We start from the raw sequence: 15,284 nt of genomic DNA on the forward strand, positions 1-15,284 counted from the left end.
ATAATTAAATTATAGAATTAATAAAAGGCTGCGTGTGTTTCACGTTATCGTTTCATTCTTGTGGTATTTTCATCCATCTCCGCGTCCCACCTCTTGCTTCCAATTATCGCAGGGGGCTGGATCAGCTACCAATGGCGCACTTCTGATTGGCTGAACACGACGCCAATCTCAGGCTTGTCCCGTAGCCTCCTGTTGGCGAACACAATCCGGACCAGAAGTCAGAAAGTCAAATTTCACCACGGGGGCTAAGGAAGAAGGGTAGCGTTATCCGGTTATACTTTGGTCTTCTTTCATTCCTCCTCTGTTAAGAAGTATACACAGACTATGTAATCCGTTAAGGATTAAAGTGGTTTAGCATTGAAAGGGGTTTAATTGGACTTGAGGACTTGTTGGCTCCTTTGTCCGGCTTTTTTACGCGCCGTGCCAGCGCAGCTGTTTGCGCACCTGAGTCCGCTGCTCAGCTTGTGCAGCGTCAACATGACTTTACAGCATTTGAGCCACTAAACTATCATGGTGATACTATTTTCTGGCGACGGAGCTGATGAGGCGAACCTTGGTGAATGCGCAGTGTTTCACTGTGGAATAACCAGAGTCCAGGTGTCACCAGGGGAGAGCCGATGTGGCCGTCTGGAGCAGCCAGCTGGGATTTGACAGAGCGCAGGAGTTTGGGATGCAAGAGAACCCTTAGAGAGACAGTTCTCGGCTTCTTTTACCTGGATTCAACACGGCCTGCCCCGAGCCATGGCCTCTGAAGTAGTGTGCGGGTTGGTCTTCAGGTTACTGCTCCCAGTATGTCTTGCAGCTGGTGAGTTTTCTCTCTAATACCCAATTTTTACATCTTTGTTGGCCTTTTGTGTTATTGGCTATGGTAAGTAAGGATGTGTAATTAAACTAATAATATCTATAAAGCTTATTTACTGATCCCACCCTGTGCTGTGCTTGTACCTTTAAATTTAATGTTAATTAATAACTGTACTCTAGTCTGCGTTGTCTCGGCTTCCTACACTGATATAAATCAGTTGTGACATTAATTCAAAGCCTCATATATATTAGAGCGCAGTTCCAGTATATTTGTTCAGGACATTGAGAGCAGCTTTAATATTTATGTTTGTGGGAAAATGTCATTGATTTTTTTTATATGATTTGTGATTGACCTCACAGTGATGGAGGTCACAGATCACCTTTCATCACTGCCGAGGTCTTTTCCTCTAAAAGTGAATCCAAACGAAAAACGACAGACTGCACAGAGTCATGCACCAGCTATTAAACACAGATTACAAAGCAGAGCCGTCATTTACCAGCAATGTCCTCCACCTGTCACCTTTTATTGGAGGTAATGAAGGAAACACAGCCGGCAGCAGTGACTGCAGAGTCACACCAAAGGCATGGTGTCTGTGTTTCAGGTACAAAAGTCTGATGGTGAAAATGAACTGATGTGAATTAAATGGTGTATGTTTATTTATATCTAAATACAGAATCACAGCATCAAAGTTTTAGTTTATTATTTCCTTTCAATCGGATTTTTTTCGTGTCTGGAAATGAAACATGTATTGCAACACTAAATACACAGACTTTGCATTATTGGTAATTCGTATCTTTGGTTTTCACTGTGGTTTCGGAGTTTTCCTTTAATATTAGTGAATCATCAGTGTTGTAATTGAACTGTTTGGCGGCTGACAGTGTGATTGTTATTCATTATCATTTACATTTCGATGACAGTGTTTGAGCTGCACGTCTTCAGCTGTTCCACATTCCTCAGAGTTGTAGTCAGCTGTGCTTCCTCGTTTTGTTGTTTACTGAATTTGTTACTTTGTTGAGAAAAGTGTTCTGTTCCAAGGAAGAAGCTGTGGCCGTGTTGATTCACTCCTTTGCTATGCAGATGTGGACGATGATTCATGCCGTCAAACTTTGGAGTTTTTTATTTTGTGACTTTTTGCAGGACTAATCTGCCTAGAAAAGCTGATGAATTTCACTGAAGGTGACACATTGTTCGATGGTTATTTGCATTTTGTGGAGAAGATTTGGAGGCATAGTCTCACCTTGGATGCAGACTCCTTGAATTAAATGCACTTTACTTTGCGTTTTCAGTTGTAATCCTGTGGTAGGCCACAAGCGAAAAGTGATTAGTGTCTAACTGCCTTTGAGGTTCCAATGTGGTGTCTGTGTAAGACTTATGAGGGCGGGGTACTTTTAAAGCTAACAGCATGCTTTCTATAGATAAGCCCCACTCAGTACCACTATAATGCATCATTTGACAGCCTGATGCCCCTTTTATTTCCAAAAGCAATCGTGAGTCCATGCATTGTCTCCATTAATTCGTGGAAAGTCGTTTTAACAGTATGAATTAATAATGCGGTTCTGAGGGAGAAAATATTTGCCTTCCCTTTTATCGTAAACATACCTTTAATATTTTATGTTTTTTCAAAGTGCAAATGAGCGTTCGCTACGCCTGTACACAGCATTAACTGTCAGGATGGAGGAAATGTAAAGTGGAAAGAAGGGAACATATAGAAACAGACAGCATCAGCGATGACAGATGCTGTTTTTGGTCATCAGAGTCACCTGATCAGCTGATTTTCTTTCCTTTTTGAGAACTAAAGCCCTTGCCATAAATAAGCCATGAAACCAAATGCTATCAGCAGACAGACAGTATTGGTTTTTGTCTTTGGGATATAAAATATAAAAGTAAATTTTCTGGCTTCTCACTGCCAAATAAACTGAGAGGAAGTGAACTGCACCGCAGCAGATGTTATCTTACCCCAAACACCTACATAACAGTCGCACTATATGTTTAGTTGTGCGTTATATGCAGAGACTGACACTTTTCTCATGTCCTAGTGAAAGACTTGCCTACTGACGTTGAATAGTCTGTGTTTCCTGTTGGCCATCTGACAGCACCTCTATTGAATCCGGCAGAACTGCTGGGCCCATGTGTACACAATCCCCTAAACCACCACCACCACCACACACACACACACACACACACACACACACACACACACACACATACACAAACAAACACACACATCTGCACACAGCTCGAGTTTTGCTGATCAAACAGGCTGCTGTTTATGTGTTTACTGGCAGAGTTTGGAGTGCGGACTTAATTGTGAGCACGCACTTTTCCAAATGTCTGATCTGATATCGAACCTGCGGTGTGACCGTAAAGAGGGAGCAGCTAGTCAGCTGGGTTGTGCAGTTTGCAGATGCTGCAGTGGCCATCGCTAGAACACAATGCTTTAGGTGGTATTTTGATATGAAGATGCTCTGCTGTTTCATCAGATATGTTGACTAAGAATCTTTGACAAGATGGCAAAAAGTGTTCTGTTTAGGCTAAACATCAATTTCAAAACTATAATATTCTTAAAAATAAAATGTTTAGTTAGAAGATTGCCCAAATAAGGTGAAATCCCAGATACAGAGCAAATTCTTTGTGGAAAGCAAAGACAGATTAATGCTTTCTCTCATGGGTAAAAACAGGCTGGAGAGAATTAAGCAATAATTTTATTATTATCAGAAACCATTAAAGAGAAAGGAATCAGACATCAGGCAAATTCTTCTGCAATTGAACTCTGCACGATAGTTCAGTGTATGAATGTTTGAGTTTAAAATAGTTTTTAAATTGATCACCCAAATAAAAAATATCAGATATGATAGAAAAAAAAGCTGACTGCATGAAGTTCAGATGTTCTTGGTGCTTTGCTCAAAGTCTGAAGCAGTTAAATTTATATTAAAAGAGGGCAGCAATACGCAGGTAAAACTCTAACATTGCAGCAACCTGTGTGTTTGTGTTCGTCCAGTCACTTAAATCATTTTTAAATGACAAAACCTTCTCTGCTTCTCATATGAGAATATCTGACACTAAACTAAACAGATGATATCCTTATTTTCTCTGATAGTAAATGGAACATATTTGGGTTTGAGCTGAGAAAAAAAGAATCCATCTACAGTAAAGTTATCACTTTAAACTGTTAAAGCTTTGACCCATCACAATTTGCCAACAGGTCAAACAAATAGTGAAGGAAATAAAATGTTGTTTAATAATAAAGATCGCTGTTAGTTTGAAGCCCAGATTAATCGTTTGTTCTCTGAACATATTTTATCTGGAAAGTAGTACAAGGACATTGTGGATATCTTTCATGGTATCATAATAGACACAAGTTCTTAGTTTCATGCTCAGATGAAAACAGCTGATGTGGTATCTCGTTCATGACTTTCTTCTGAACGGTTTCATTTTACTCCTTTATCTCCCAGTGCTTGGCTTCGCTTGGCACTGCGCAGTCTTATCTCCTGCCACGTTTCATCATTTATGAGGCCTAAAACTGTGAAATTAGTTGGCTGCAAAATTCTGGTTTGGCTCGCCTGTGTCTAGGCTTTGTGTGTTTGTAATAGTAGGTTTAACTGGAAGAGACAAAAGCCCGATTCAACCGTGAATGGGGATTTTTGCAGTAACCGGTTTATCTTAAAAGAAGGGCAGTTTATTTTCATTCCCTGTGTTAAAATCTTCTGATGGTGAGTCATGCAGCAAAGGCAAATGGTCAGGAAGGCTGCGGTCAAGTGTCTGCAGGCTAGCAGTGGGAGCAGAGCCATATAGATACATTTGGATTATCTGTACATCAAATATGGTTAGAGACCAATTTAGACTTAAAGCTCAGAGCAGACGATTAATGGGGTTAGCATGAAAATTTGCAGGTTTAGAAAGTGTTTAATGCCACATTTAATGTGGATAAAAATTCAAGTGGGTGGATTAAAACAGTGTAAGATGAAAAATGATAGATTGTGAGTCATTCCCTCCTCAATCACCTGAGAGGCTTAGGCTGAAAAACCCTCGCCTACTTGCTAAAAAGCTTTGAAAAAGAAAAGAAAAAAGATCAATAATGATAGTGCTCTATTTATGTCATTATATTTGTGATTTTGGCATGTGGCAGGCCAAGCATTCATGCGTACTTGAAACTAATCCCAGATGTTTGCAATTTGCCCAAAGATGACAGCCCCAACAACTTTTATTAACTTTTGTTAGTTTTCGCTGGTCTGCATCTGAGAACTGAGAAAACCTGAAGGTGCTCTTACTTCACAGCTTCAGCAAGGGAAAAGTCAGAGCCAAGTCAAATGTCGATGAATGGGTCCATTGAGCGTGCAAAGATAAATAAAAGCACCATTTTCAGCATTTAAATGTAATTTTTCAGTAGTTCAAGAGCAGTAGCTGCCGATGTCTGTGACTGAGACGATAACTCGTGCGGCCGACCAGGTTGTAAACTCTGAGCTTGTTGATATAACCGCAATGAGAAACTTAGGAGGTCAGACTGTGTGTCCACATTTTATACTAAGTCACTGTGTACTTTCTTCCCTGACTCCCTTCCCCTGACCTAAAAAGGTTCAACAAAATATAAGCAGCTATGCAGTTTATTACATTCGTTTTGCACAAACTAAGAAAAACTTGAAATATTAAGCAGATGTCACAGAGCAGAGTAACCGAGCAGCGAGTATACACATCTGGGAGTGTGAGTCACTTTATTTAGACAGCAGAGCTGCTTAAATAGTTAAAAAATGAACTTGTCAGTGCAGATGGTCAGCCTGCTTCAGGAAATGAGGAGCATCATGGATCAATACATCAATTAATGGTTTTTGGAAGTCATGTTTGCACTCAAGCTTTTTAAGACATCATGAAACCAAAAGGACCTTCTTCATGTGCCTGGATGGGGCGTGAGTATGTGTTTGTGTGTGTAATGCTGGGAAGGTGTTACATAAGCCAGTGTCATGTGTGGTTTTACATCCTAAATACTGAGACAGTGTTCTAAAGTGAGGTTTGACTGAATTCATAGTGGAAGCGTGACTGCAGGTTGTATTTTTTATCGTAAATTAATTGATATTATTGTGAAAGGGAAAATGTGTAAGCCAGTGATAAACACCTTATTTCTTTGGTAGGTGAAAAATGGGGAAAATCTGAATATTTGAGAAACTGCAACCAGTGAACGTTTCGCCAAAACAGTCGATTCATTTTCAGTAGTTGCCAAGTAATTACTGTTGAAGCGCTAAAGGGCTAAAAAGTAGCTAACAGCTTCATATTTATTTGTTTTACTGACACAATAAACTGAACAAAAGCCAGCCCTGGTCTTTCATTCTGTCCTGATGTAAACTTTTGTTAAAAGATAAATGACATGAAATTGGAGCTGGAATAAAAAAAAAAAAAAACTGTAATAATTTTACAGCAGAATTAATTAACCTTCATTTTGTGTTTTGGTTAAAAATCAAACACTGTACTTTCAGACTTTTGTCATGGGATTACACACTCTTCATGCTCCAGCCACATGGCTGTGATTCATTTAAAGTTTTGGCAACCAGACGTTATTTTCCTGTTTTGAAATCTCTGAGGTACATCGAGTATTTTAAGGGCATCTGGTGCATGACGCTCGCCGCACTGCTGCAAAACATTCAAAGATTTCATTTTGTAGAGTTTAATCCTAAAAAATGATCTGGTTTCAATAACGTCCCTGCAAAACTCTGAAATCTGCACATGTGATATGAAGCTGCGCTTAGTGAGGCATTTTACGGCATGGAGGCAGATATAACCGCAGGCTGCTCAGTCAGCTAATTGTCCCTCTTCACATCCGAGGACTATCAGGTCTTTACTGTTCTTCAAAACAAACGGCAGTTCATTGACTGACTTAAGCACAGGCTGGTTTAGTGATGCGGGCCAGATGAACAGATAATGAGGTTTGTGAGTGTGAAGTTTAGTTAGAGGAATGTTTGATGTTTTACTACTTTGAGCCAGCAGGAACATTTTAATGATTTTCACCACATGTTTGTCTCAAGTATCTGTTCAGTGACGATCTGACTGCTGCCAGTGTCTGCACGTTATTTACTCCTACACATTATGTAATGCAAACGAAGCTGTAAACACATTACTGAGCTGGTCAATTTTCTGTCTTTGTCTCTGCAGCTTGCCTGTTCAGGTACAATGTCCTGTCCTTCGTCTACCTCATCTATCTCCTGCTTATTCCACTCTTCCCAGAGCCTACAAGCACAACAATGCAAGGTAAGCTCTACAGTGCCCCTCTGAAGCTGTGTAGTTTCAGTGGCTTTGCCATCACCCTAAGAATCTTGACTGTTTCCCAGAGTTTGAATTGACTTGTTGTTCTCTATAATACAAACCAGCCCTTCTGCAGGAGAGTTGAATTTCCTTAAGATGAGCATGGATTTGGCACATAGCTCAGTCCATGAAAGGTAATATTGGTTAGCGCAGGCATGAGTCCATCTGTAATAATAAAAATGATCTGCAACCGGCCAGCTCTGAGATAGAAAGATGTGATCCATTAGGACCACATCTAAGGAGCTCTTCATGAAAATTGCCATTTTAGGCTCAGGTTTAGTTTATTTGCTCATATAATACCCATATAAATGATACAAAACTAAATACATGAGTTGTTCTGTCGAGAAGACAAACACAAAAGAGCTTGTAAAATATCTCTTAGAGAAGAAAAGAAAAAGAAACTTGGGATGAGGACTGGTTTTGACAATGGCTAACCATTTTATTTGAAGAACAGAAACTGAGAAGTTTCTCTCCCCAGGCCATAACATCACGATCTGCGTGCGTCTGTGATGTTCATTAATTCATCCGATTTGAAGGTGGAGGTGACCTTTAACCTTTCTGGTGTTTTGGTTTAGATAAAAATGCAGGAAGTTTACAGCCGGTAAACAAGCTTCCATATGACAGCTGACAGCTATTTAGAATCCATTCATCCTCTGAAGAAATATGAATCACGGTGGACCTCTGCGGTTTATGAGAAGTGACTGAGGTGACTGTTCTCCTTACGGGTGATGAATGTGGGATTTAAGCCTCGCTTTTATGCACTTCATCCACCACAAAACACTAAACAGCACACCTCCCAGACCTCTAATAATATAGGCTTCTGCAGGAGACCACATGTAGTGTTTAATAATACATAAACCTATTTTGTCTGAGGGAGCGACGTCCAGTCCGAGATTCGTCTCTGCTCGTCTCCAGCTGAAATAACAATCAGGAAGTAAAGGAGGAAGAGAAAGAGAGGAGGTGCGGGAGAGGAGAAAGTGGACCACTTACAGTCTCATCAATAGTTAAAGAGACTTCTAGTAAAGCTGAACGCTCATGAAGCTGATAGCTGCTGATTTCAAGAGTCGTTCAACAGTCATGACAGGATATACATTAAGGATAATAATAATGATATTTAAAAAATAATATATCGATAATGTGTCAACAATACTCACAATAATGCTGTTACTATTTGTGTAACTGATTTTTTTTGTCTAGCTTTTGCAAACACTGGCCAAAGTAAAATTGCCCCCAAAAATCACATAAACACTGTTATAGGTGAATTAGACTGACGGACATTATTGTTGTTACGTTTTTATTTTCCTGCCTTAATGGGTGTTTTAATATCTATATTCTATATAAATATTCTTAAACTGCATGCTTCAAAAAACAAAAAAATATACAAAGTATTCCTGTTACTAATAAGGCTGAAATTAAGATTTAATTTTACATCTGATTATTCACATTTAATGTCTAAACAACTCACTTTTGTCAAAAGTACCAAACCCAAAAGACTAATCTTCACCCAGGTAATTTCCCAATTGAGGGATGAAACTGGCCAGTTCATTAGGTACAACTCACCAAGTGCTCATTAACACAAATCTGATTAGCCAGTCACATGGCAGCAACCCGGAGAGGATGCATTTCGCACGTGCTCACCAAAATTATACAATAAAAGCTTGGAAAACTGTTGCCTTGTCTGATGAGTCAGTCTTTCTGCTTCGACTGTCAGAATTTGGTGCGAACACCATTAAAGCGTTGCTCCACCCTGCCTCGTATCAGCAGTTCAGGCTGCTGCTGGTGGTGTAATGGTGCGGGGAGTATTTTCTTGGCGCGCAGTACCAACTGAGGATCATTTAAGCTGTAGGATTGTTGCTGCCATTGGTTAACTTCTCAAATTCAGATTTTATGAACTTCAGAACATATTCAACAGGTTTAGAGTGCAAACAACTTCATTCTGGTATAAAAAAAAATACTAATAATAAGCACTGAAAAAGAAATAAATACTAGAATAAATGTAAATGTATTTTATTGTTGTTTGATTTGATTATTAACAATAATTGGTATGTTTTCTTTTCTTATAATCAATCAATGTTAATTATTTCTGCAGTCCTGAGCAGTAAGTTTGAGTTTCCCTAGAGAGGCATTTCCAGGCATAATTACCAGCTGCTAAAAAATCTGTCGCTTATAAAAAGCTCTTATATAACTTAAAATAAAAAAGTCTTCAGACCCATTGAAACAATTCAGTTTTTCTTACTTCGTAGTAGAAATTTTTTGTAGCTGCAAACTAAAAGAACCAATCCACAAATGTCACAACGTCACACCTATGTGACAAGGGGCGATGACGTGCTGATTAAAAGGTCATTCAAACTACTATTAAAAAATGTTGGTAGGCCGCCACCCTGACAAAATGCCAGTTCTTTTGTTTACCCTTAAAGGAAAGTGGATTAAATTTTTAGTAGCTTATGTTTATGTGACCTTTCACCACGCATTGTCAGAGTATCCAAAACAGGAGAGGAGTGAAGTCATCGGCGTCAGAAAGTAGGAGATATCCTTCCAGTGCAACCTGCCAGGACATGCGTCCCATCTGTCTGCCTCAGCTGTCTGTCATCAGGGAGGGGGCTGCAGGCTGACAGGCTCACTATGAGGAAGTTATGGCAGGAGGACTTTAATAACAGGATAATATACAGTGTACAAAACAGCTGGAACAATTACGATGTTGTCATTGCACAAACAGCTGATTGTAGGTAGATATTGTTTAGAGAGTTGAAGGGGAAAGGCGTCTCATATTTCTACCATGTACAGTCCAATTCAGTACCTTTAAGATGCACATTGGCTTAAAATAATCACCATGGAAACACTGAATCAAATTCATTTGATCTCTGTTTATATTGTTACCAGATAATCCTAATTTCTAGTAACATTCCTGTTAATTCATATGTTAAAAATCAGCTTTTGACACTAAGCGCCAATTAGACACAGGCAGCACAAACTTATAAAAACCATCTTATTTTGCAGTAAAGACTCACATGTTCAAAATCATTTTAGAGGGAATTAGGTAAATAGATTGAGCTAAATTCACTGCTTTGTTTTGATGGTCTGTTTCATTCAGTCTTTTCATCTTCGAGGACATGCAGCAGTTAAATCTGTTAAGTTAATTTAAAACGAATGTTTGACATGAATAATTCATTAGGTGCGTTTTGCTTTGAAAAGCTGCAGCGCAGCTGTGTGCCCGCGGATACGTGAGCACAGAGACAATATTTTATGCAACTTGTTGTTGTTGTTTTTGTGTTTTACTCTCTAATGCCATAATTGCAGTATTTAGCTCAATGTACCTTTGAAGGCATTCCCAGTGGAGGTGAACAAAATCTAAGCTGTTGCTTTTAAAAGAGCAACAAGCATTGCGAGAGCTTTAGCAGTAGGTGTTACAAGCTTTGTGAAATCTGTAGTCTTTTAGCCGTCTTACATGACTTCACATAAATATTTGATGTTATGGGTTATATGGTTATCAGGTTTATGTTTTAGCTTGCAGACTTCTAATTTGGCTTTTTTTCTTTTTAGTCTTTGTCATGCTTTCATGCTTTTTAACGACCTGAGATGCTTTTTCTCTTATTGTTAAGTCGGACAGCAGGCTTCCCCATAAATTGAACTGGTCTTTAAAAGACTTAATTAGGCTTTTCTTAAACTGTGATTTGGCAGGACAGCGTGTTTTGTCAGGTCTTAACGCTGTCAGATGGATGAAGTTCTTTGACTGTTTAGGAAAAAGAAGGAACCGTTAAAACCAAACAATGGCCTCTGTTTTGAAAGGGGGGGGAAAAGTGCTCTTGGGACAGAATTTTGAAACTGAAAAAGTGACGCAGATTACTTTTTCAAGATGAGCATTGGCAAACAAGTCAGATGGCCGTCAGGCAGCAAAAATGTTCTATTACAAATAGGAAAAACAGGGGGTAAAGCCAAACAAGTTGCAATGTCCCGAGCCTTAGTACCAGTTTGGATGCAGAAGCTCGCAAAAACTCCTCATACCTCGCATTTACAAGCATTCTTTTCCCCCATTGTGAAAGCATTGGGAATTGCAAAGGGAAATTAACACAAATTGTTTTTACTTCAACATTTACTGCAAGAAGTCCAACGTGATGTGTTGTTGCACACGTTTGATAAGGTTAGCCCTCAGCGGCCCGAGGCTCAGCAGTAGCGCCTCACCTCAGCCAGGATATTACCCCACTGTAGTAAAACTGCTGTGCATTCCCCCACAAGGATGCAGTAAATATAATGAGATGGGGATGTTGCCCAGTGAAGAACCAAACTGTGCAGATAAGCAAAACTATTTAATAAAACATTGTTGATAGCCCAGCACAAGACATTACTGTTATTTATTAATCAAAGAACGAGAGCCTGATCCAGCTTCATTTGCCTTCTCTCGATCAAGATTTTCATTTTCATAATTAGTGGGAAACCTGCTGCTGAGAATTTTGACCATAACAGCTCCTGAAATTATCCCAAATACCTGTAGGTGCACCATAAAGTGGCCATGTGTTGAACAGCTGTGGCAGCTCCCCTGCCCGATCTCTTCCACCCTCCCAGGATCAGTCATCCACTGACAGCTGTATTCTTCACAGTCAACACCTTCATGTTCATGGCCTCCAACAGCCAAGTCCTTAACTGTGAACACCAACAGACACTGAAGCTGAAGAGCAGAATTAAGTTCAAAATCTTATAGACGGTAACTTATCGACTTAGAGGTCCTGTGGTCCACCAAAACGTTTATTTGACTTGTCAGTAGAAATCAGCTTTGCTCAATAGTAACGTTACCAGCTCTTGACCAGGATATGTATTGTGATCCACTGAAAATCCCTCCTGGGTGCTGTCCCAATCACCCTCACCTTCTTTACCAATTTATTCAAAACAGCTCCAGACTCCAGGCACTGACTTTTTCTATGAGAAACAGCTGTCTGTTTTCAAATCCATTCAGTCCTAAACTGAAGTCCTAAGAAAACTACACGAAATGGCACTTTTTAAATATGTCACTCAAACTCAAAAAGAAGCAAAATTTCACTTTTGTGTTTGATAAAGTTCTCAGTATCTACACAAGCAAACCAGCGCATAGACTTTTCTGTGTTTCGGTGGATGAATGAACATGTGGGAATCTTTAAACTGAGCCGTGTTGAACTCACTGTAGCTGTTCTCCTCTGTTAGGCCACACAGGGCGTCTCCTCCAGTCACTCTGCTTCACCAGTATGTCCTTCCTGCTACTCCACATCATCTATCAGATTACCATCCACAGCCTCGTGGCCGGGAACTCCATTGCCTCCAACTTCAACTGTGAGTACACTGCAGCCATTGTAGTAAACGCTCTAAGAGTAGCGACGTTTGTTCTGTATACAGAAATAAAATAAAATCCCTCACGGGTCAAGAATCCAAGAAGCAGGAATGGAGTTTATTGATTGAGTGGTCTTCTGTTGTTCTTGCCTTCTGGAAACATTTAAAAAAGACATGCAGGAAGCACCTTATTCGTTTTTAGAAAAGGGGATAGACTAATAAAGATGAATTAAACCCTTTAAAATCATTTTCTGCCAAAGTGTGAGTCAAGGCAGAGGTATGTGACCGTTGCAGTTTGTTTCTTTGCACGATTACATGAAAACTAGCAAGGTGGAGTTTATGAAACTTGGTAGAGCGGTGGAGTATGGGTAAAAGTGGAGCTCATTAATTTCTGGTGTAGATCTGGATAGGGCAGAGGTCGGCAGCTTACCTCTGGGTTAAGACGTTGGCACTGGCAGAGCATTTAAGGGTATTTTTCTATAAAATCATATTTTTATTGGATCAAATGTCTTTTGCAGGGAACTTATTGCTTTGGTTGTATTCACTGGGAAATCAAATATGGTAAACAAAAACACCATCTTTTTCTAACCTGTAAGAGCTTAACCCTGGTTTACACTTGTGTGGGTAACCTAATGGTAGATTTGGCTTAATTTGGTCATGTTGCACTTTGATTACTTACCCTGTAAATATTTCTTTTCTGAGAAAATACCGTGTTTTAAATCATGCGCGTTGAAAAAATGTCCAGCCTGCTTTAAAAATGCAAATTACCTGCATTACTTTCAAATAATTTGAATTTAATAAGCCTAAGATGTCAAGTTGAATCAAATGTTTGTATCTGAAGAGTTTTTAGGGCCTCAGTCGCAGGCCTAGAGAACATAAAGCCGTTCTCTCTGATCAATCATAGACTTTTTTCATTCCCACATAGCCAAAATAGCTCCAGTGTCTGATTACACCTTTTAAAGAGGTGTACACATACGAGCTGTGTTGTAGCCTCTGTGCTCCTGCAGCTGCACGTAGCTGCTGGAGTTATTGCGTACAGCAGAAATATAAATGAGGCTAAACCTGACTGTAAAGACATTAACCATGATTTACTTGCACAGAACGGATGTTTTTTGGGGGGTGGGAAAGACCAGATAAGGCGGATTCTCTTCCTGTTCATGACCGACTATGTGCACACGTGTGTCCCATCAGTCTCACGTGCCCTTGTATACCTGCACTCTGACCAGCCCCTGATGCAAGGTCACAAAGTTGTATATCGCCAGAGAAAGTTGTAGCTTTTTCACAGCCTGAGGCAAGGTTTCCATCCAAAACACTAAGTGAAGACATGCACCATTTGCAGGAGAGAGCACACTTCGCTCTGAATAGTAATTCAGGTTTTTTTTTTTTAGATACCTTCATTCTTATTGCATTTTGTCACATCATGAAGATTTATGGATCCGACACATTCCTCAGTGTAATTAGCTTCTTTGTGCCATATGGCAATGCAGAGAAAAAGGATACTTGGTGCCAGTAAAGCAAACATTGTAAGTTCCTGACTCAGTGTTGGGAAGGTGTTAATAGCTGGCTTTGGGTTTCTCATGAAACTCTGTATCAAACTGTAAAATATGAACGTGTCTAGACGGGACAGACCCTGACCTTATGTTATAATGACTTGTTCTCTCTAATGGAAGCGGCTCGGTTTTCTCCGCCGAGAAACGGCCAACTCACAAGGTAGAACGAACCTTATCGCCTCAGGCAAAAACACACGACACCTCTCAGAGAGGGTAGACTAAATATTCTGTCAAGGAAGTCCTTATTCCTAAAGTCTCCGGGGCTCCAGTTTTTTGGCAGATCAAACCCTGGAGTGACACCATAAATTCTGTCCAGTTATTTTATATAAATTTGTATTTTTCATTCAGTGGAAGCACTTTGAAACGCATGCTTTGAAAGTGCTATACAAATAAACTTTCATTATTATTATTTTGTGTAAAAAATGAAACAATCCAGTAAAAACAGTGAAAACAGCAACTTTCTCTCTAGCCAGAGCAAGTTGTGTGACAGTAAATGTCAAGGATTTGCTGTGTAAAAGGCAGATTGTGTGCTAGGACTTGAGAAACAGGAGTGAACTTAAAAATCAGCTTTAATGCTGTTAGCTCACAATAATACAAAAGTCCAAACATCTGCATAGCAGAAGCTGGGTATCTGAATGCCAGGGATCTTTAGGAAAACAGGCTAGGGAGACACACAGCCATGAGGGACGACAATACAAAGGACAAGAGAAAACTCAGACGATATATGCATACAACAGATAATGTGGGGAGAGATAACAGGTGGGAGGACAGCTGTAACTAATCCAGAACCTGAGACAAAGGAAGTAAAACATCACACAAGACACAGAGAAAAACAATAACTAAAATAAAACAGGAAGAGATAACGGCAACAGAGATTAAGCATGACACGGAAATAGAAGGGAGGCGGGAATACCAGGAAATTCAAGGAATTAAATATGAAACAAATTCTAACCAAGAACAACCTAAATTTGAAACTGAAATCTGAGAATATGAATAAACAGACACCAACCAGGAAATGTTGTTATAAGAAAAATACAAAACTCAAAACACATGATTTGTATCTCCAAAAGAATCAAGAACCCATAAACCCAAAACCCTGCGGCCAAGACCCAGAGTCCATGATACAAAAAACTGTAGCGTAACCAGCCAGATGTTAAAGTTTCTGTAGCCCAAACCTTCTGCTGTAGGGCAAGAAATACAGATTATTGCAGTAAAGAACACAAATACATGACTTTTTAGAAATCAGCTGCATTTTAACTGACAACCTATTCACTCACATAAGCAGATTAACTCAAGACAAATCAGATACACTTTAGCTTTGACATCCAGAGTTAGCGTGACTAAAATCT

At 39.6% G+C, this 15,284-nt stretch overlaps 1 protein-coding gene across 1 annotated transcript in view; it reads left to right on the forward strand.

Moving 5' to 3' along the window:
* The first annotated feature begins 235 nt into the window (after positions 1–235).
* The window catches only part of piezo2b (piezo-type mechanosensitive ion channel component 2b), a 90,007-nt gene continuing 74,958 nt past the window's right edge, over positions 236–15,284 (forward strand). The window contains exons 1-3 of the mRNA XM_085377047.1: positions 236–805; positions 6,941–7,036; positions 12,263–12,388. Coding sequence (XP_085233173.1) covers positions 742–805; positions 6,941–7,036; positions 12,263–12,388 — 286 coding nt within the window. The 5' untranslated portion in view covers positions 236–741. The remainder of the gene's footprint in view (positions 806–6,940; positions 7,037–12,262; positions 12,389–15,284) is intronic.

Source organism: Diplotaxodon limnothrissa, linkage group LG18 (assembly GCF_057381915.1).
Source record: "Diplotaxodon limnothrissa isolate DT_005_m linkage group LG18, D_limnothrissa_male_GT1.1, whole genome shotgun sequence".
Taxonomy (NCBI): domain Eukaryota; kingdom Metazoa; phylum Chordata; class Actinopteri; order Cichliformes; family Cichlidae; genus Diplotaxodon; species Diplotaxodon limnothrissa.